The 22,799-nt window shown below is 51.7% G+C and overlaps 1 protein-coding gene across 8 annotated transcripts in view; it reads left to right on the forward strand.

The window, feature by feature from the left end:
- THSD4 (thrombospondin type 1 domain containing 4) overlaps nucleotides 1–22,799 on the forward strand; it is a 301,669-nt gene that overhangs the window by 123,575 nt on the left and 155,295 nt on the right. For 7 of the 8 annotated variants that reach the window (XR_013227501.1, XR_013227502.1, XR_013227503.1 and 4 more), the window contains 9 exons: nucleotides 4,978–5,153; nucleotides 5,906–6,002; nucleotides 6,737–6,991; nucleotides 9,146–9,275; nucleotides 10,257–10,461; nucleotides 11,550–11,723; nucleotides 15,312–15,485; nucleotides 19,228–19,407; nucleotides 22,006–22,150. Coding sequence is in view for 4 of the 8 variants with exons in the window: in XM_077318332.1 (XP_077174447.1) it covers nucleotides 4,978–5,153; nucleotides 5,906–6,002; nucleotides 6,737–6,991; nucleotides 9,146–9,275; nucleotides 10,257–10,461; nucleotides 11,550–11,723; nucleotides 15,312–15,485; nucleotides 19,228–19,407; nucleotides 22,006–22,150 (1,536 nt within the window). In the remaining 4 variants the exon portion in view is untranslated. Of the gene's footprint in view, nucleotides 1–4,977; nucleotides 5,154–5,905; nucleotides 6,003–6,736; nucleotides 6,992–9,145; nucleotides 9,276–10,256; nucleotides 10,462–11,549; nucleotides 11,724–15,311; nucleotides 15,486–19,227; nucleotides 19,408–22,005; nucleotides 22,151–22,799 lie in introns of those variants that run through there. The other variant, XR_013227504.1, reaches the window with a different exon arrangement.

Raw genomic sequence — 22,799 nt, forward strand, 5'->3', positions numbered from 1 at the left:
TCTTCCCATGGCAGCCATTTTGCTATGCCTCTTCTCCATATATGGTAGCCATTTTGTACTTTGCTCCTCCTCTGACTAAGGCAGCCATTTTGTAGTTGGCTCCTCCCCTTCCCATGTCAGCCATTTTGTTATGGCTCCTCTCCTAATATGGCAGCCATTTTGTACTTTGCTCCTCCCCTTCCCATGGCAGCCATTTTGTACTTGGCCCCTCTCCTTATATGTCAGCCATTTTGTACTTGGCTCCTCCTCTTACTAAGGCAGCCATTTTATACCTGGCTCCACCTCTTACTATGGCAGCCATTTTGTACTTGGCTCCTCCCCTACCCATGGCAGCCATTTTGTACTTTGCTCCTCTCCTTATATGTCAGCCATTTTGTACTTGGCTCCTCCTCTTAATAAGGCAGCCATTTTGTAATTTGCTCCTCTCCTTATATGGTAGCCATTTTGTACTTGGCTCCTCCCCTACCCATGGCAGCCATTTTTTATTTGGTTCCTCCCCTTCCCATGGTAGCCATTTTGTACTTGGCTCCTCCTAGTTCTATGGCAGCCATTTTGTACTTTGCTCCTCTCCTTATATGGCAGCCATTTTGTACTTGGCTCCTCCTCTTACTATGGCAGCCATTTTGTACTTGGTTCCTCCCCTTCCCAAGGCAGCCATTTTGTACTTGGCTCCTCCCCTTACCATGACAACCATTTTGAACTTGGCTCCTCCCCTACCTATGACAGCCATTTTGTATTTGGTTCCTCCCCTTCCCATGGCAGCCATTTTGTATTTGGCTCCTCCTAGTACTAGGGTAGCCATTTTGTACTTGGCTCCTCCTCTTCCCATGGCAGCCATTTTGCTATGCCTCTTCTCCATATATGGCAGCCATTTTGTACTTTGCTCCTCCTCTGACTAAGGCAGCCATTTTGTAGTTGGCTCCTCCCCTTCCCATGTCAGCCATTTTATTATGGATCCTCTCCTAATATGGCAGCCATTTTGTACTTTGCTCTTCCCCTTCCCATGGCAGCCATTTTGCTATGCCTCCTCTCCTTATATGGCAGCCATTTCATACTTGGCTCCTCTAAGGCAGCCATTTTGTACTTGGCTCCTCCCCTTCCCATGTCAGCCATTTTGTTATTGCTCCTCTCCTAATATGGCAGCTATTTTGTACTTGGCTCCTTCCCTACCCATGGCAGCCATTTTGTACTTGGCTCCTCCTCTTCCCATGGCAGCCATTTTGCTATGCCTCTTCTCCATATATGGCAGCCATTTTGTACTTTGCTCCTCCTCTGACTAAGGCAGCCATTTTGTAGTTGGCTCCTCCCCTTCCCATGTCAGCCATTTTATTATGGATCCTCTCCTAATATGGCAGCCATTTTGTACTTTGCTCCTCCCCTTCCCATGGCAGCCATTTTGTACTTGGCTCCTCTCCTTATATGTCAGCCATTTTGTACTTGGCTCCTCCTCTTACTAAGGCAGCCATTTTATACTTGGCTCCTCCTCTTACTATGGCAGCCATTTTGTACTTGGCTCCTCCTCAGACTATGACAGCCATTTTGTACTTTGCTCCTCTCCTTATATGGCAGCCATTTTGTACTTGGCTCCTCCCCTGACCATGGCAGCCATTTTGAACTTGGCTCCTCCCCTAACCATGGCAGCCATTTTTTATTTGGTTCCTCCCCTTCCCATGGCAGCCATTTTGTACTTGGTTCCTCTCCTTATATGTCAGCCATTTTGTACTTGGCTCCTCCTTTTACTAAGGCAGCCATTTTGTAGTTGGCTCCTCCCCTTCCCATGTCAGCCATTTTGTTATGGCTCCTCTCTTAATATGGCAGCCATTCTGTACTTGGCTCCTCCCCTTCCCATGGCAGCCATTTTGTACTTGGCTCTACTTCTTATTATGGCAGCCATTTTGTACTTGGCTTCTCCTCTTACTATGGTAGCCATTTTGTACTTGGCTCCTCCTCTTCCCATGGCAGCCATTTTGCTATGCCTCCTCTCCTTATATGGCAGCCATTTCGTACTTGGCTCCTCTAAGGCAGCCATTTTGTACTTGGCTCCTCCCCTTCCCATGTCAGCCATTTTGTTATGGCTCCTCTCCTAATATGGCAGCCATTTTGTACTTGGCTCCTTCCCTACCCATGGCAGCCATTTTGTACTTGGCTCCTCTCCTTATATGTCAGCCATTTTGTACTTGGCTCCTCCTCTTACTAAGGCAGCCATTTTGTACTTGGCTCCTCCTCTTACTATGGCAGCCATTTTGTACTCGGATCTTACTTTTCCAAAGGCAGCCATTTTGTACTTAGCTCCTCCTCTTACTATGGCAGCCATTTTGTAATTTGCTCCTCTCCTTATATGGCAGCCATTTTGTACTTGTCTCCCCTCCTTCCCATGGCAGCCATTTTGAACTTGGCTCCTCCCCTACCCATGGCAGCCATTTTTTATTTGGTTCCCCCTTCCCATGGTAGCCATTTTGTACTTGGCTCCTCCTAGTTCTATGGCACCCATTTTGTACTTTGCTCCTCTCCTTATATGGCAGCCATTTTGTACTTGGCTCCACTTCTTATTATGGCAGCCATTTTGTACTTGGCTCCTCTTACTAAGGCAGCCATTTTGTACTTGGCTCCTCCTCTTACTATGGCAGCCATTTTGTATTTGGCACCTCTCCTTATATGGCAGCCATTTTGTAATTGGCTCCACTTCTTATTATGGCAGCCATTTTGCCATAATAAGTAGAGCCAAGTACAAGATGGCTGCCATATAAGGAGAGGAGCCAAGTACAAATGGCTGCCATATAGAGAGAGGAGCCAAGTACAAAATGGCTGACATGGGAAGGGGAGGAACCAAATACAAAATGGCTTCCATGGGTAGGGGAGGAGCCAAGTTCAAAATGGCTGCCATGGGTAGGGGAGGAGCCAAGTACAAAATAGCTGCCATAAGAAGGGGAGGAACCCCAATTGGCTGGGGCTTGTGATCTCCCTTCCTGTCTCTCTGTTGATTGGCTAAGCTTACTTCCTGAGTCAGTGTTGATTGGCTAGGGCTTGTAATCTGACTTCCTGACTCACTGTTGATTGGCTAATGTCACTTCCTGACTCAGTGTTGATTCGCTGTGCTAACTTCCTTACTTAGTGTTGATTGGCTGGGACATATGGCCTCATTTCTTGCCTCAATGTTGATTGGTTGGGGAGGAACCAAGTAGAAAATGGCTGGCATTATAAGAGGAGGAGCCAAGTACAAAATGGCTGCCATATAAGGAGTGGAGCCAAGTACAAAATTGCTACCATGGGAAGGGGAGGAGCCACCATGGGAAGGGGCGGAGCCAAGTACAAACTGGCTGCAATGGAAAGGGGAGGAACCAAGTACAGAATGGCTGCCATAGTAAGAGGAGGAGCCAAGTACAAAATGGGTGCCATGGGTAGGTGAGGAGCCAATATTAGCTGGGGCTTGTGATCTCACTTCCTGAGTCAGTGTTGATTGGCTGAGCTTACTTCCTGAGTCAGTGTTGATTGGCTGGGGCTTGTCATTTCACTTCCTGACTCACTGTTGATTGGCTAGGGCTTTTGGCCTTACTTCTCTCAGTCCCACCTCCCTCACAGGGTGCCTGTTGTGAGGAGAGGAAGGGAAAGGTGATTGGAAGCCGCTTTGAGACTCCTTCGGGTAGAGAAAAGTGGCATACAAGAGCCAACTCTTCTTCTTCAGTAATCTCAGGGCTCTCTCAGCCTCCCCTCCCTCACAGGATGTCTGTTGTGGGGAGGGGGAAGGGAAAGCGATTGTAAGCCGCTTTGAGACTCCTTCGGGTAGAGAAAAGCTGCTTTGAGACTCCTCCCCTGTATGCTAGCATGGTGTGGCGGTTAAGAGCGACGGCTTCTAATCTGGAGAACCGGCTGTCAGCGTCAGAGGCTGGTGTCAGGACCATGGACAGATCATTCAGGAGACCGGTGCATCGCTAAGGGAAGTGTGTCCCATAGTCCCAGAGGTTGCTCCAGTTCTGGCCCAGGAATCCTTTAGGCCTGACATTTTGCTGCAGGGAGGCGCAATCTCAGTGTCTTGGAGAAAGCTGAAAACGGTGTCACCCTGATTCTGGCAGTGTTAGGGAATGCCTCTGTTGTGCCTGTTGTTTCTTCTGACATTGGTGTGGCAATGAAGGAAGGATTCTGGCCACCACCAAGCGCGTTGACCGAACGTTGGCCATGGTTAGGTAGATAGGAAACCCCCAAAGAAGGACAGAGGTGGGCAATGGTGCACCTCCACCTGCCCTAGGCTCAGCCTGGCCCGATCTTGGGAGCTAAGCAAGGTCGTCCCTGCTTAATACTTGGATAGGAGGTCATCAAGGAATTCCAGTGTGGCTACGCAATGGCAGGCAGGTGAGGACAAACCAGCTCTTCAAATTCCTTGTGTTGGAAGCCCTACAAAGGTTATCAGCTACTCTCTCCACAACTGCTGCCACCATGAAGATTCTGCTGGCATTTGGGGGCATTTTTGGGCCAGAGCTGTATGGAAGGGTGGGATAAAAATATGAATTGATCGATGGATGGATGGGTAGATGGATGGATGGATGGATGGATGGATGGATGGATGGATGGATGGATGGATGGATGGATGAATGAATGAATGAATGAATGAATGAATGAATGAATGAATGAATGTGCTTTTGGGACTGCTTCTTCTTGGGATAAGAGGAGCACCTCCTCCTCCCATTGAAGGGTGGGATAAAAATATGAATGAATGAATGAATGAATGAATGAATGAATGAATGAATGAATGAATGAATGAATGAGCGAGCTTTTGGGACTGCTTCTTCTTGGGATAAGAGGAGCACCTCCTCCTCCCATGGGGAGATTCCTAAATTCCCACTTGCCTTTTGGGCCAGCTGGTCAGCTCTGCTCATTTCTCCTCCTGCTTTCCCCCTCCCACCTCTAAATATATTGCCTCCCTCCTCAGCTCTTGGCTTGAGCATCGGTTCCAACCTTGTCTGTGCCGCTTCCTTTTTTCAGCGCTTCGGAGCCGGTCGGGGAGGTCGATCATCAACGGGAACTGGGCGATCGATCGGCCCGGGCGGTACGAAGGAGGAGGGACCATGTTCACCTACAAACGCCCCAATGAGATCTCGAGCACCGCAGGGGAGTCCTTCTTAGCGGACGGCCCGACCAACGAAATCTTGGACGTCTACGTAAGCGGCGGCGACTCGGCGTGACTTTCTTTCTGCTGACCACCAATGGGGTGTTCTCTCAGTGTGCTAAAAGAGCCATCCGTATTCGTATACCAAAGCAGAGCAGGACATGATCAGAACTGAGGGGCACAGGCAGAACCAGATAAGCAAACTCCAGAACCAGATAAACAAACCTGCTTAGGAAGGCCTCGGCCTCTCTGCCCTGTTGTTGACCTCCAGAGGAACTGGCTGGCCCCTGGGTGAGACGGGAGGCTGGTCTATGTGGACCCCTGGTCTGATCCAGCAGGGCTCTTCTGGTGTTCTTAGGAAGGCCTCAGCCTTCCTGTTGTTGTCCCTCCAAAGGAACTGGCTGGCCACTGTGGGAGGCAGGAGACTGGACTGGATGGACCCCTGGTCTGATCCAGCAGGGCTCTTCTGAGGTTCTCAATCTTTGTCTCAGAGCCCTAATTTGGAAGTGAGCTCAACTCAAGCAGAGCAGTGGCGGTGGAGACGAAGAAAAGGGAATGGCCATTCACGAGGGGACGAGGAACATCCAACGTGAACAGGGAAAAAGGGCGGAAAGGTCCCTACTAAGAAGAGCCCAGACATCCTTTCCTTGAGTACAGGGCCTTCTCTGTGGCCCAGGGTGTGGATTTAAGGCCCCAGGTTGTAGGGCCCTGCTCCGTGAACCTGAAAAAAGAAAAAAAGGTTTCTGCTCTTTTAGGGCAATATGGAGCTTGTGCCCTCATTTTGCCCCATCTCTTCTCTTCTAGATGATACACCAGCAGCCCAACCCAGGGATCCATTATGAGTTCGTCATCCCAGGTGCCAACGTCATCAGTCCTCAGGTGCCTCTTCACAGGCGGCCAGGTAAGTCGCCTGCCTTGCACAGGCCGGGGGCCCAGGTGTTCTGCGGGTGGGGCACGTGGGCTGCAGGAGAGCAGAAACCCAGTGATTTGGAAGCTCAGCAGTGCAGGCCTTCTTTTGACATTAGGAGGCGGGACTCCCGCAGGGAAGCGAATGAAGCCGATGGGCAGTAGGTTCAGGCGAGACAAAACGACATACGACTTGGCACAGAGAGTGACTCAAATGTGTAGTTCGCTGGAGACAGGAGTCAAGATGCAGGGCGGACTGTTGGTCAGACCCAGCAGGGCTCTTCTTCTGTTTTCACGAAGGCCTCGGCCTCTCCGCCCTGTCATCCTGTGCCAACCCAGCCCTGAATCTCTCTTTACAATCGAGTAAGACGATACTCTGCAGCCCGTCTTCGGCTTGACCCACGAGGTGCCTGAGATCTCGTAGAACCAGAGCGCTCGCTCCCAAATGCTCCTTGGCCCATCCCTCACTCAGAACATTTAACAGGCGATCTGCAGGGGGAACCAGACGGCCTGCCGACGTCTGAAAAATGGAGCGTCTTCTTCCAAAAGAACGGCGCAGCCACTGTGTGCGGAATTGCCCTCCCCTTCCCCCTAAACCGTTATTGTCAACCCGGATAAGTTTATAGGCTGTTGCGTGGGGGAAGTTGGCTTCCTGTCTCCGTCGGATCGGCTCCGAAGCGAGAGAGGAGCCTCATTATTTTGATTTGTCGCCGTCTCCCTCCTCCCCAGGAGAGCCCTTCAACGGCCAGTTGGACGTGGTGGAGCGTGTGAATTACGGGGAGGAGGAGGAGGAGGAAGCATTGCACCGGGAGGCTGGCACGCACGTCGAGCAGCCGGGGGGGAGCTTCCCAGTGATCCAGCCTGGCCGCCTGCCTTCTCACCAGCCGGACAACCAGGTGCCGGCCGGACAGCCCCCGCGGCGCAACCGAGAGCACAACTGGAAACAGGTCGGGATGACCGAGTGCTCCACCACGTGTGGGAAAGGTAAGCGGCTCATGGCGTGCGCAAAGCCGACACAGATTGTGACCTCTGGGGAGCCCAAGTTTCGAGAGGAAGACAAAGAAGAAGAGCGGGCTTTTTTGTACCCCGCTCTTCAGTACCCGACGGAGTCTCAAAGCAGTTTATAAACCGCTTTCCCTTCCTCTCCCCACAACAGACGCCCTGTGAGGGAGGCGGGCCTGAGAGAGCTCTGTGAGATCTGTTTGGTGAGAACGTCTTTAAGAGAACTATGGCTGACCCCAAGGTCACTCAGGTGGAGGAGGAGGAGGAGGAGGGTAATGAAACCTGGTTCTCCACCTTAGAGAACCGCTCTTAACCACTGTGCTGCTCTTAGGCATGTTCTTCCAGAGCAGTTCTCTCAGAGCTCTCTCAGCCTCCTCTACCTCACAGGGGATTGGTTGTGGGGAGAGGAAGGGGGCTCCTTCAGGTAGTGGGAAGCAGAATATATAAACCAGCTCTCCTCCTCCTTCCACCAGACACTGTCTTTCCCCACAGTTTATAAAGCTTTCCTTTGAAAACGGGGCTGTCACTCTATCCCAGACTTGGACGGCTCCCTCCTCCTCAGTCCAAGCGATGGATCTGGGCCAGGAGACCTTCCTTGGAGTCCCACCTGCATTGGCAGAGAGCTTGACGTCCTCTTGAAATCTCGTAACATCCAGGCAAGCTTTCCCTGGGTAGGAAGGGCTGCACAGGATACCCCCCCCCCCGCCCCCCCGGCCGCCGCTGCCTTTCTCTGCTCGCCAAAGACAACAATCCCCCAGCGGTTTCTGCAACGCCGGAGCCAACCGAGCCGGCCAGGAACCCTTCGGATGCTCCAGGGTGGGCTGCCCCGAAGACACTCCCCACTTTGCCTGAAGCAGCCAGCTTTCAAACCACAGCCCAGATGCCGGGCACCGACGCCAGCGAGGAGCAGGGATGGCTGCGAAAAGCCCATTGGGTGGTGAGGGGGACGAGGCGTCCAGAATTCGGAGAGGGAGCCTGAACGGAGGACGGGGCCTTCGGCCTCCGGCCAGAAGCTGCATATTTCCTGCAAGCTCAGCCAGGACTCTGGAAGTAGAGCTTACTGTAGTGCAAGCCTCCTTTAGTACTTGTCGGGAGAACAGTGATTTTTTTCCCCCCTTTTATTATTTTTTTTTGGCCAAGCGTTAAATTAATTAAAATATCCAGACCGCCCCATGTGGACCTGCGGTTAAGAGCGGCAGCCTGTAATCTGGAGAACTGGGTTCGATTCCCCGCTCCTTCTCCACAGGCAGGCAGCTGGGTGACCTCGGGCCCGTCGCAGTTCTCTCAGAGCCTCCTCGCCCTCGCCTACCTCGCAGGGTGCCCGTTGTGGTGAGAACAAAGTTTGAGTCCAGGGGCACCTTTAAGGCCAATAAAGTTTGATTCAAGCTGTGTGCTTTCATGAGACGGCGAAATGGAAATCTTTAGGCTACATCTAGGAGGAGAGGGGAGGCATTTCTAAGCTGATTGAAGACTCCTTTGGGTAGTCAAAAGTAGGGTCCAAAAACCCAGCTCTTGTTCCTCTTTCACTTCTTCCTCCTCCTCCTCCTCCTTCTCCTCCTCCTGGCTCAGGTTTCAAGCCTTTTGCCAGACTGAGGAGCCTGCCTCCCTCTCATGCAGCTCTTAAGTCTGAGGAAATCTCCCTGGGCCCCAGGGAGGCTCCTGGAAGGAAGGGCCACCTTGTTGGATAGGATGGTCACCCGCGTACAGAGGTCACTATGAAAATGAAGAGCCAGTTGACTTCTTCTTCCAAAGAGTCTCCCACAGACGGAACTCACTGCTGCAAGAACGGGGGGTGGCTAGAAGCAAAGGCAGCTTCAAGAGGGGGGTTGACAAACATCTGGAGCAGAGGTTCATCAGGGGAAGGCCTCGGCCTCCCTGCCCTGTGGCTGGCCCTGCAGAGGGACTGGCTGGCCCCTGGGTGAGACGGGAGGCTGGACTGGAGGGACCCTCCCTGGCCTGACCCAGCAGGGCTCTTCTGATGTTCCCGCACGGTCAATAGCCAGCTCCTTTGGGGAAAGACCAGTCTCCTTTCATGGTTGTGTGCCACGTCATGCAGATACTGTTGGCACCGTGTTAAGTCTACCATGCTGTGGGCCTCCTCCCCTGCCTTTAACCTTACCCTCCCGCTCTTCCCAGGATCTCAGCATCCCGTCTTCCGCTGCGTGAGCAGAAACACTCACGAGGAGGCGGCCGAAAGCTACTGCGACCTCAGCACCAAGCCTACTCCGGAAGAGGAAGCCTGCAACATCTTCCCTTGCCCGGCCTTGTAAGAGTCCGTCAGAACACCCCTTGCCCTTTGCCTGTCGAGCTCGGGGGGGGTCGGCATCCACGCCTTACAAGGAGAGCTGGGTCTGCGTCGCTTGGAGGAGAGGAGGGCCAGGGGGGAGAGGGCAGTTGTGTTGAACCACGTCAAAGGGAGACATCGTCAAGTGGGGGCCATCTTGTTTCCTGCGGACGAGGACTAGAAGCAGTGGGTTCAAATGACGGAGGAGGGAAGGAGGTTCCACTTAAATATCGGGAGGCGTTTTCTGACGGAGAGGGCCGGTTGCAGATGGAATCCGCTGCTTCGGAGGGTGGGGAAGTATGTTGCAAGTTTTTAGGGGGAGATTGGAGGAGTAGCTGTCAGGAAGGTGTGTGATTTCGAAGTCTGCGAGAAGGTGGGGGGCTGGACTGGGTGGCCCTTCGTGGTCTCTTTCAGCCCTGTGTGAGTCTATGTTAAGGTGACCAGATTGTCCCACTTTTGGAAGGACATCTGGGGGCACCTGGCAAATTGTACTTAGGTTGACATTTAAAAAAATATATTACAATACTATTTTTGTGTTCTATGCGTTCTGTGAAACTTTTTGTTGCTCCATATAGACCAAATTTTTAATCAAGAACCCCCCCCCCCACACACCGGTTAATGGTGTTCCGCTTTACCAATGTTAAAATCTGGTCACCTTACTCTATTTGAGCCAGTGCTTAAGAGCGGCAGCCCCTAATCTGGCGATCTGGGTTTGATTCCCCGCTCCTCCTCCACCTGCTGCCAACTGGGTGACCTTGAGCTAGTCACAGTCCTGGTAGAGCTGTTCTGACAGAGCAGTTCTCTCTGGGCTCTCCCAGCCCCACCTACTTCACAGGGTGCCTGTTGTGGGGAGAGGAAGGGAAGGCGATTGGAAGCTGCTTTGAGACTCCTTCGGGTAGAGAAAAGCAAGGTATAAAATCCAGCTCTTCTTCTCCTTCTCCATCCGTCTCTGCTCTCTCCTAGCTGGGACATAGGGGAGTGGTCCGAGTGCAGCAAGACCTGCGGCCTGGGCATGCAGCACCGCCAAGTCCTCTGCCGGCAGATCTACGCCAACCGCACCCTGACGGTCCAGCCGTACCGCTGCCACCACCTGGAGAAACCGGAGACAACAAGTACGTGCCAGCTGAAGATCTGCAGCGAATGGCAAATTCGGACAGAGTGGACACCGGTAAACAGGAGCGCTGCACGGTGCAAAGCCTGAGGGGGGCTGTGTTCGAGAAGCGCCAGCAGGGCTTCTCCTGGATGCTACCTGCTTTCCCCCCCCGGCCTCCGTTCTAGACTGCTGCGCGGGATCTCGCCTTGCGGTATCAGCCTCGAGAGAGAGGAGGTGTGCTAAGTCCATCTCCTCGCCACTGGCAGGCGATAAATGTGGAGGAAATGTCCACACACAGGCTCCCTCTCTGGGGTCAGGAGTCCCCGGCTTATGACGAGGCAGTCAGCCCCTGAATCCCAGACCCAGGAGGCAACATCAGGGGAAGGCCTTGGCTTCTCTGCCCTGTTGTCCCTCCAGAGGAACTGGCTGGCCCCCTAGTGAGGCAGGAGGCTGGACTGGATGGACCCCTGGTCTGACCCAGCAGGGCTCCCCTGATGTCCTTAGGAAGGCCTCGGCCTCTCTGCCCTGTGCCTGGCCCTGCAGAGGAACTGGCTGGCCCCCTAGTGAGGCAGGAGGCTGGACTGGATGGACTCTCCCTGGTCTGACCCAGCAGGGCTCTCCTGATGTCCTTAGGAAGGCCTCGGCCTCTCTGCCCTGTTGCTGGCCCTCCAGAGGAACTGGCTGGCCCCTGTGTGAGACAGGAGGCTGGACTGGAGGGACCCCTGGTCTGACCCACCAGGGCTCTTCTAATGAAGGCCTTAACCTCTAGAATCATAGAATAATAGAGTTGAAAGGGACCTCATGGTTCATCTAGTCCAACCCCCCTGCACTCTAATCCATGTTGTTGTTACCTGTCCGGAGGAACTGGTTGGCCGCTGTGTGAAACAGAATAAAATTCCCGTGGGTGAAGTTCCAGTCGCTTCGAAATAACGGTGCCCCTATGATGTAACGTCCACTAAAACAGCCCACGTTCCAAAGATTCATTGGCCAGGCTTCTGGGCTCCCCTGTGAACAGAGGCAGCCATCAATACCAAGGGCCAGGGGATTTGCAGGACTGAGTCACCCCTGGAGATTGGGGGATGCCAGCGGAGCACGACTAAACGCCGACTCAGGTTCACAAGGACGGACGACCCCTTACACCCGTTCTTTTCCTGTCGTTCCAGTGCTCGGTGCCTTGCGGGGTGGGCCAGCGGACGCGGGACGTGAAGTGCGTGAGCAACCTGGGCGACGTCGTCGACGACGAGGAGTGCAACATGAAACTGCGCCCGAACGACATCGAGAACTGCGACATGGGCCCGTGCGCCAAGAGCTGGTTTCTCACCGACTGGAGCGACCGGGTAAGGCCCGGAGTGACCGGCTGAATGGACGGACGTGCTGTGGTGAAGGCCTGGTGACTTGTGGCCGTTCTTGTGTTATTGCGAAGGGCCACGACAAAGCTGGCAATTGTGCTGCAGGAGGACGAGGAGGAGGAGGAAGTGGAGGAGGAGTGGGGAATCAGGCCCAGTTCTCCAGATTAGTGTCCAGATTAGAGTCCACTCTTTAACCACGACTCCATGCTGGCTCTCTTAACATGCCCAGGGTAATGCTGATTGCAACTGTGGCTCCGGAAGGACTTTTCCTCCAGGCCACGCTGGCCCAGGGAGCCTGGAGATTTTTTTTTTTTTCACTCTGGGCATCGAGCAAGGGTCATTGCGGGGAGAGAAAGGGAAGTTAGCTGTGATTTTCCTGTATTGTGCCGGGGGTTGGACTAGATGACCCTCAGGTGTCTCTCCTGACTCCATTGTTCCTATATTTCCCGTGCTTTATTTGCTGGAGGTGCTTTATTGCGGTCACTCCGGCAGATGCGTCCGCTCCCTGGGTGGGGTGCAAACTGCGGTCGGGATTGGGCACAGACGGATCTGGTGGGTGGATGATTTTGCCTCTCCTGAGGAAGGGCCGGATCCGTCTCTGCGACTCCCAAGACTCTTTGAGGTCCCGCCTGGTCCGTCTTGCCAGTCTGTCCCAGCGCCGAGGTCTTGTTTGTCGAGCCGTGGGCTTGAAAGGATTTGTCTGTAAAAACATTCCTTTTTTCATCCACCAAATATTACCCCCCCCCCCACGCACGCACACAGGCACTTTATTTACTTTTTTAAACCTAGGAATGAATGGCTTTTAAAAATAAATTTTTTGGAAGGACATTCCCTTTGCAAAAGAATCATCCTCCGGGAGAGCAAGTGTGCCAACTGAAACAGGCTGAGTTGGATCCAGTGCTGGTTTGAATCCAACCACACATGAACATGAGAAGAAAAAGCCCTGCTGGGTCAGACCAGGGAGGGTCCCTCCAGTCCAGCCTCCTGCCTCACACAGGGGCCAGCCAGTTCCTCTGCAGGGCCAACAACAGGGCAGAGAGGCCGAGGCCTTCCTGAGAACATCAGGAGCGCCCTGCTGGGTCAGACCACTGAAGGTCCATCTAGTCCAGCCTCCCATCTCACCCAGGGGCCAACCAGTTCCCCTGGAGGGCCAGCCACAGGGCAGAGAGGCCAAGGCCTTCCTAAGAACATCAGGAGAGCCTCTGGAGGGTCAGCAACTGTCGTAAACCATTGGCTTTAGCATCGAGAAGCTTTGCAGGTTAGAGCCGGGCTTTCCCGACTCCTCGTCCGACACCGAAACCTCTTGGCTGCTTACTGAGGTCTTTGTCCGGGGCCACTCTCTGAGCAGCCGTTTTGTTCTTTGTGTTGGCGCCCAGACTCAGAAACTCTATCCCAGCTTAATCCTGCACTCCAGCCAAGGCATTGATGGCAGATTACACACCGTTCGACCTGCCCCGTTTTGTCTACAGCACCAGAGGCTACCGACCCAACTCTTCTTTGCGTGCAGAAGGTCCCAGGTTCAATCCCCGGCATCTCCAGTTAAAGGACCAGGCAGGAGGGGATGGGAAAGACCTCAGCTTGTGACCCTGGAGAGCAGCTTCCTGTCTGAGTAGGCAATACTGACCTCAGTGGTCCAACGACCTAATTTAGTTGTGCTAACATTGCTGAACCAAGGGTCTGATGTAGTACAAGGGAGCTTTGTGTGTTTGTTCACCTGTGTAAGGTGGACCTATTTGTTTTAGGGGGTTCCACCAGCAAGAAAGAGCCTCTTGTGGTGCAGAGTGGTAAGGCAGCCGTCTGAAAGCTTTGCCCATGAGGCTGGGAGTTCGATCCCAGCAGCCGGCTCAAGGTTGACTCAGCCTTCCATCCTTCCGAGGTCGGTAAAATGAGTACCCAGCTTGCTGGGGGGTAAACGGTAATGACTGGGGAAGGCACTGGCAAACCACCCCGTATTGAGTCTGCCATGAAAACGCTAGAGGGCGTCACCCCAAGGGTCAGACATGACCCAGTGCTTGCACAGGGGATACCTTTACCTTTACCTTTTTACCAGCAAGAATCAGGTAAGAGGTGACCTCATCCTGAGATCCTGGAGTGCAGCTGCCAGCCTGAGCGGACAATACTGATCATGATGGGCCCACGGTCTGATTTACTGCCAGGCGGCTCCGTGTGTTCCTATGCGCCTGGGAGGCAGAAGGACTGAGTGATCTCTTGAACACAAATATTGCCATTTTCCGTACGCCCTTCTGGACATTCCTGACCTTAAGCGGGATTCAAACCCAGGCCCGATTCCAGCCTTTATCACTTCTGTGGATCGCTGCTAACTTCCCCCCCTGTTTAATGAAATAGTCCTGAGCACAGAGCTCTCTATTCATCGCAAAGGAGTATTCCATAAGACTATTTTGTAATGTTACACATCGACTAATGAAATTATACACACACACACACATCTCTATAACTGCCAAGTGCCAAGTTGGCACATCGTCCGGCCCGTGTAAGAAATACTTATTTGTGGTTCTCTTTTCCATGTGAAATATAATACAACGGCTTGTAACAGTCTCAATTCAATTATGCGCATGTCTTTCAGGAGTCAGCACATGGTTTTTTTCTTTCTTTTTAATAGCCAGACCCTCAAATTAAATTTAGCTTCCCCCTCCCTCCCTCCCTTATTTTTTTTACTGGCCAGCTCTCCCTTACGGAGCGAGAGAAGAAAGGGGGAAGGAGGGGAAAGTGTGTAGAAACAGGCCCCCGAGAGATGCCAAAGGCCACAAACCATCTGGGGCGTGGGCTTGCTGTTTTCTTTCAAAAGGAACTGACAATCGATAGAAACACCCCATGCCCTGGAATGCCCGGGAACATTCAGGGGAAGTGTCTTTTCGGATACGTCGGAACGGCTTGTGCCTCCTTTATGCAACGTGATCTGTGTCATTGTGGCCCAGCTCTGCCACCTTTCACCATGGCTTTGAGTGGGTGGGCAGAAGGGACTGTGTCCCCTATGGTTGGCATGACCGCTCTAGCCACTGGCAAGGGACATGGAAGCAGAACTGCCAGCTTGGGAAACTCCCGGAGATTTGGGGCTGCAGCTTGAGGAGGACAATGGGGGACAATGTCATAGCGCCCCCCCTTCCCAAGCAGCCCTTTTCTCCTCTCTGGAGTCTGGAGAGGAGCTGTCATTCCGGGGGATCCCCAGATCCCGCCTGGAGGCTGGCATCCCTCAGCTAAATTTAGGCCCAGGGTGTTACAACGCTATGAACGCTTTTGTATAAGCCAGGTTCAGGTGGGTCGCCGTGTCAAGTATCCGAGTAAGTTTGCTGGGCGTGCAGAAGCTGACACTCGCCTTTCTCAGCTTGTGTCTCTCCCCTGAAACATGCTTCAGCCTTGGAGAAACCCCCGAAGGGCAGGAGGTGGACACGCCCACCCTGGGCCCCTCCCCTTTCCACCCACCCCGGCCCATCATTGGCCACTTGAGGGGGCAGCTGACATGACCGTATAGGGTCATATCACTCGATAAACGTTTAGCGCCTTATACAAATATATATATATATGTAATGGGAATATTGACTGCCTCTTTTTCGGCAGTGCTCAGCAGAATGCGGCTCAGGGGTCCGGACGCGCTCCGTCGTCTGCATGACCAACCACATCAGCAGCTTGCCCCTGGAGGGCTGCGGCCACAACCGGCCGGCGGACACGACTCCCTGCGACAACGGGCCCTGTTTGGGGAAGGCGGAGTGGTTCGCGGGGAGCTGGACCCAGGTACGTTGACTCTGGAGAGCATTTGGGGCGCGATCTGGCCGGTGTTGAGCTTGGGAAGGGCCCGGTGGCTTTGAGGAGGAGCGTTGCGGTTAAAGAATGGTGGCCTCTTTTTTGGAGAGCTGAGTTTGATTCCCCCACTCCTCCTCCACATGCAGCCCGGCGGGAGACCCTGGGCTAGTGCCAGTTCCCGCATAAAGATCTGTGCTGCGTCATTATGGCTGTCCTTAGGCGGCTGGCTCCGCCTCCTGCCGCCGCCATTTTGCGGCAGCCATTTTGTTGCGAGATAAAAACAGTGGTGGAATACATCGTCAAGCCACGGCTGATGTAAGGCGATGCCTGTAAGCTGTCCAACGGAAGAGACAAGCAGAGGTGGCTGGCTCTCACCCGCCTCTGCGTAGCAACCCAAGGACTCTCCAGGACTGACCCTGCTTAGCTTCCAAGACCTGATGGATTACAGGGACCCTACAGGGATTTCCAAGGCAGGAGAGGAACGGAGGTAGTTTGTTCCTTGCCTACCTCTGCATAGCAACCCTGGGTCATCCCTGGAGGCCATCCATCGAATTACTCAGCTTAGCCTCTGGACCATTCAAGTCAGGGCAACAACAGGCTAGATAGTTTCCTTTTTTCCCTGTGGCCCTTGTGTTTCCATTTCTTTCTCTTATTGGGGAGTACGGTGAATTTTAGCAAATCCGCAGTGCTGTCTTTAGGAGTTTCCCAATCTAGCGTTCCTTTCCTGAATATCCTTCCCAGGGAGATGCCAGGAATGCTGGGTTGTAAAATGGCGGACCCACTTGGGGGGGGGGAAGGAGGGGAGGACTGTTTTGTTAACTGGCGCCCTAAGGGTTAATCTCCCGGTGGGCTTTGAAATTTACAGCGCCGTTAACGGGAATTATGATTTGAACTCGGGGGAGGGGGGGCGCCCGAATCCGAGTTGATGCATAAATCCTACCATATTGCTTCAGGGTTCTAATTTATTTCTCCCAAGCAATAAATTCCTCAGGAATACGCACCCCTGGACGTTTTAAAGCCCCGTAATACTTCAGCTCTCTCCCGATCTGCCACGATATATACGATCGCATTATCTCAAAAACAAATATGTATATAAGATGGATTTGTTCAGGGAACGGCGGTGGCAAAATTCGGGCTGATTTGTGGGCCTTATCTAGAGCAGATTTTCTGCTTCCTCCTCGCCTCGGTTTCCTTGCGGCTTTGGCTCCAGGAAACTATTTCTCCATTTCCCGGGGAGGGATCCAATCCGTGAGCCCCGTTCCGGCATTGTGTCTCCCTGGTGCTAGACCTCCTCTCCGCCCAACGTTCTCAGTGCCCCTCGGTGCAAATGCTGAAACCCTGTTCCGCTCACAGCTGTGGAAGTGGGCACGCTGTCTCTTGCGGTCCTGGGCTGGGCGTCCAGCCTTTGTTTCCAGATGCAACTGGGCCTTTGATGTTTGAAAGGGTGGGGGAAACAAGGCAGGTCTCGGGGCAGGAAGAGGCCAATTCAGCACATATTTTGGTGCACGATCCTTCTGGGAAAGATGAAAGGGAGATCTGTGGTCCTCTCAGAAACATCCAGCATTAATTTGGAGGGGGAAACCACGGAGGACAACCAGGGTCAGGCGATGGCAGACCACTTCAAAACATGGCTCACCTTGAAAACCCAACGGGGTCACCCTAAGTTGTCAGATCTCAGAAGGAAGCTGGGTAGGTCCTGATTCTTGGGAGGGAGACCGCCAAGGGAGTCCAAGGGCAGACCACCTCAAAACAGAAGAGAATACAATCCTCCCTTTTGGCTCTGTTTATAAAGAACCGTACTCGCTTTGAAAGAAAGCGAGAGCATTTTTGTGTGTGTTAATCGTGCATCGAACAGATATTTGGGTTGCATTTGATTATGCCATTTGTTAGTAAGAATGGACTGTGAATGCGGTAGGAATTGGCAGGAGCTTTAGTGTCTAGGCACAGGCTGAATTGCTCCCAGCCACCTGGAGGCCGGCACCCCCATCCTCATCCTTTGCAAAGACCGTCGCAGCGGCACAAAGCAACACAAACTTGATGTGCAACTTAAGACAGGTGTTGCTCTTGTGTGGCACACCCTGTGCTTTTTCGCTGGCCCGAAAGGAGGGGTATCTCTTCAGAATATTAGACACACACACACACACACACAAAAGTTCTACCCAAAGTATAAATAAATCCCCCTTTAAGCAAAACAGCAGTTAATTGTGTCAGGCTCCAGAACTCCTCCGGAGATCGTATCCTTCTTAAGTGACACCGAACCCCGTCCAGGTTGGATTCGTCTCCGAAAACAGAAAAGCGTTTCAGAAAGCGCCAGGAACCAGGATCCTGGGTGTGTGTTTAACCTTCTGAGACGGAGCGGAGGGCCCGGCCCGCCGGAATTTGCATTTCAAAACGGGGAACTGACACCCCGGCCCAGGAGAACATCGCCGAGATGAAAAGAACACCCTTGCGGATTCCGGCCCTTCCCAAATATCACGCTGGACGGAGACGTTGTTTTTTTGGAAGAGAGAAAAGTGGGGCTCGCGTCCCAGAAACTGCAGGCTCGATTTGTTTTAAAGCTTAACAAGGACAGTTTTGTGCAGAAAGGGGAAACTTGTTCTTTGCTTGTGCTGGTGGGGAGGCTTACTAATGTTGCCAGCCTCCAGGAGGTGCCTGGAGAACTCCTGCTATTACGATTTGAGGTGGACTGCCTCTACCAGTGGGGGCTCGCTTTAGTCACTGTGAGAATCTCTCTAAGCGACAATGACCCATATTGGCCACAATGACAATATACAGCATTAGAAACAAAACGGGCATTTCAAAAAATAAATTGGATTTCCTGCTGCTTTTCCCCCCCCAAAGAATAATGATATTAAAAGAGTACATGCATCAAAAGATAAATCCACACGGAAGAAAAGAAAAATCATATTCCACTTGATTTGGTATGCTGTGAGAATTAGAATTTTGCTCTGTGTAGAATAAGGTAGGAAATCAAGTCGACTCGGAGCTGTTGATGCCCGGGAGACCTCTGGCTAGTTTAATAGCACAATCCTAAGCTGTGTTACGCCCTTAAGTGTCCACTGCAGTCCCTGGATTGCGTTGCCGGTAGCCAAGTCCAGTTTTCCATGGCTAACCTCTTCCAGATGTCCCAGATCTTGCGTTAGTCCAGAAATCCGCATAACAAGGGGGTCATTGTTCTTGGTTAGACTGATAATGTGAGAGAAATGGCATCAAAATGGCTACCCAAGTGTGTTTTCTCCTCTTGAAGACTGTCAAAGGTTTAGACAAAAGGCAGCCAGGAAACGTTGAGCACACCCACAATGCTGTCCTCTCCTGGATCAGCCCATCAGTCTAGCAAGGTCAGAGGCTCCTGCCCTCTGAGACCTCTTCTGTCTCCTTTTGTCCTCTCCCTCTCTCCACAAGGCCTTCCATGGAGACACATGCCTCTGCAGCTGCCCTCTGACCAGAGGAGGTTGGCCATTGCCTTCCTCTGCAGAGACTTCCTTCCAAATATCAATCCTGCCTAGCTTCCAAGTTCTGGTGAGATCGGTCCGCATCATGCAGCTTCCCCTCCAGGGGCCACCATCAAGACCTGTGTGCAGAGAAGTGTCCCGTGGAGACTCAAAATGCTCTGCCAGAAGACACTTGTGTGTTTTTTTGTACTGCATAAACATTAGTACGTGAAAGGAGTTTTTTATTTTTTACAAAGTACTAGCTATCTGCATTATATATCCTCGATTTGTTTCCGATGTAGTGTTCAGTCGAATGTGGCAGCGGAACCCAGCAGAGGGAAGTGATTTGCATCCGGAAGACCGAAAGCAGTTTTGAAATGCTGAATCCTTACGAGTGCTCCTATCTCGAAAGGCCTCCCAGCCAGCAAACCTGCGAGCTCAGGCCTTGTGGGGCGAAATGGTTTAGCACCGAATGGAGCACGGTAAGTCATAGAATCATAGAGTTGGAAGGGGCCAGACAGGCCATCTAGTCCAACCCCCTGCTCATAGAATCATAGAATCATAGAACCATAGAGTTGGAAGGGGCCAGACAGGCCATCTAGTCCAACCCCCTGCTCAACGCATGATCAGCCCAAGTCCTCCTTTGATTCCCCCACTCTTCCTCCGCAGTCAGCAAGCTGGGTGGCCTTGGGCCAGGCACAGTTCTCCTCAAGCTCTTCTCACAGATCAGTTCTCTTAGAGCTCTCTCAGCCCCACCCACCTCACAGGGTGTTTGTTGCAGGGAGAGGAAGGGAAAGGTGTTTGCCAGCCACTTTGCTTTAAGGTTGAACCCCCTGGAGAATTCAAACTGGTTTGGCCGGGAATATTGTTTGGCCAAGGAGGGAAGAAAACCCACATCTTTTGGGGTAGCTGGTGTAGAAAGGGGTGCCCCATTCTCTTATTCCCAACTAATTATGTTTAGAAGGATGGGGAAAGTTATCCTGCAAAACAGTTTGGACGTCTGAAAGCTAAAATCCCTCTTTTCTTAAAAGTGAAGTGTCTCTGAGGTTTTATGAGCTAGCCAAGGCATCAGAGTCGGCTGCATGGAACCATGGAAATGGTATTTGAGTCTTAAGGCACATCTGGAGAGCATAAGGCCCTCGACGTTTGAAAAAGGGAAGGAGAAATAATAGAAGGGGACTGATGATTTATCCCACACTGTCATTTACACTGGGCTTTGTTTAAAGAATCGTAAATCAACGAAGGGATTCTCTGCCTCCCCGAAATTTAGATACAGATCCCCCCCCTTCACAGTATTTCATAGCCGTCCATTGCAACAAAACAAAGCAAAAAAGCCACAAAATCCAAAAATACAGTTTTTTTTGTAGCTTTAGCTTATTTCTGCAATAAAGGAACAATCTTCCAGTCTGCCTGTTCTGCCAACACATTCCCAGGGCCTTTCAAAATAGCATTTCACTGGCATTTCTACTCCTTCCCCCCCAATAAATCCTCATCTGTTATAACATTTGAACCTCTTTAATTGCAAATCGATATAGCTCCAGTCTTTGACTTTGTACTGTATGTAGGAAAATAATTTAGTACAAACCAGATTCACAGTGAATCCAGAAGTCCCACAAAATGGCAGCCACTGGAGGCGGAGCCAACCACAAAATGGCAGCCACTGGAGGCGGAGCCAACCACACATTTTCAGCATGTGAGATGATGCCCAACTCTGATAGTCACTTTTCAGCATTTCAGACTTCCAAATATTTTCTTCAATACGTGCACCTTACCTTCCATCATTCTGTGAAGGGCCTGATTTCTGTGCTCGAAGCTGCTACCACAACACCTTAGAAGAAAACTGCCCAGCCAGGCAGATATCCCATGGCCAATCAGGAGCCCTGCTGGCCGGAAGCCCCACCCACTTTCTAAAAACACTGGGTAGGAGTCAGAAAACATTGGGGAACCCTGGGTTAAATCTTTGATGGAAAGAAGAATGTTTTAGTCTGGCATCTCAATGACAGCTGGGCAGCTCCTAGACGAACAAAACACTGATGTAGAAACATTTACTGAGAGTATTTCGTTGGAATTGTGGTTTACTGTTCAACGTTGGTGTGATTTTTTTGATATTTCACTCCGGGACCCTTCAGCTCTTAAGAATTGCATGTAAATGTCAGAGTGCCAGAACATGACGTTCCCAAGAATGTCAAACTTGGGCAAAGCGTTCCATTTCGCTAGAAATGGCCAACAATCTCTCAGCGAGTGCTTTTCAATTCCACCCAATGTCTTTGGGCAGCGGGGAAACCTCTAGCTTTCCCAGACAATTAAGAGCAGAAGGGCCCTTTCTGCACCTCTGTCAAATACAAGAAGGCATTCGTTCTGAAAGAACATCTAGCTGACCTTGCAGTCCATGCTGCTGGCCCCTTTCTTCCTCAAGCATAACATTCAAAATGACAGGGCTGCGTGCGGCTGGCCCCTCCCAGGGATGTAGTTTTCATTTTCACCGTCTTTCCTCCCCCTGGCCTCCCCCGACAAGCCAAGCAACTTCGAAAACCATCTGAGCCTAAATCTCTTCCAAGAATCTTGTTTTTTTTTTAATATAATTTTTTTTTACTCAGAAAGAGAAAGACATTGTAAGAAAAGAGAGACTACCTGGATCATGTACAGGACTATGACTATTAAGCTGATGTGTTGTGATATATCTCCTGTATTTTCTTATTTTCTTTCTCCCGCATTTATATTTCCTTCGTTGCATACATCTCATATCCATCAATTATTTACTTCCATCCCATTTTGTCCATCAATAGAGTCCAACACTGGACTCCATTTTCTGTTAAAATTTGACATTTTGCATCAGACGTTTTGCCGTTGACCCAAATCCCATCGTTTTATCTGACCGTTTTGTAAGGTATGGTCAGGATTCTTCTTTCCATTTTGGTGTTACCCTCTATTTAACTATTTCAGTATGCCTTTCAATTCCGTTGGGTCGCATGCATTTTGGATCCAAGAATCTTCACCTGCCAGCTGCTCCCTAGAAAACAGCATTCGAGTCCAATGGCACCTTTCCTAACCCCAAATGTGTCCCGCATTCGTGTCCGCAGTGCTCGAAATCCTGCGAAGGGGGCTTCCGCGTCCGGGAGGTGCGCTGCCTCTCCGACGACATGACGCCCAGCGCCAAGTGCGACCCGCAGCTCAAACCGGAGGAGAAAGAACCATGCAACACCCAGGACTGCGTGCCAGAAATAGGTAAGGGGAACGGCAGTTCTTCTAACCGTGAGACTCCATCTAGTGGAGGGAAAAAAATCCAGCGAGTGATGCCTTTCGAGGGAATTCGGGGGCAGATTCGTAGTCCTTTGCTGAATTCTGTTGTTTATTAAAAATCAACTCTTAAAAAAAAAAAAACCTGGGTCTCCCAAATGCTGGACTAACATTCTTAATCACTACACCACTCTGAATACGCCCTGCTCTGAGACAGTCGGGGTCTCCGATCCGGGTCGTGTTGGGCTGGCCTTTTTTATGCAACCTAGGAAGGGGGCACGCGTCAGAAATGTGCTTCTTCCCCTGATTTCTGCTGGGTTTCGCCAAGCAATTAACGTTTGGCTACCGTCCCCGCCTGTCAAACACAGCCAAGCACTACCTTGTTTGGAAGCCCCGGAAATGAAATTGATTTGTCCTCGGAGCAAAAGTGATTGTGCCGAATGTATTATTCAAGCTGTGTGCTTTGAGCAGATGTATTATTTACGCCAAGCGAGGTGCGGGGAACATGCTGACGCCCCTCTCGACTTTACGCCTCTCGCGCCTCGCAGCGAGAGATCTCGGCTAGACGGCTGATCATGATATTTAGGGCTGCAAAGTATCCTGATCCGGCTTCGGTCACGGCCAAACCAGCTGAGTC

This window comes from Paroedura picta, chromosome 18 (assembly GCF_049243985.1).
Source record: "Paroedura picta isolate Pp20150507F chromosome 18, Ppicta_v3.0, whole genome shotgun sequence".
Lineage (NCBI taxonomy): Eukaryota > Metazoa > Chordata > Lepidosauria > Squamata > Gekkonidae > Paroedura > Paroedura picta.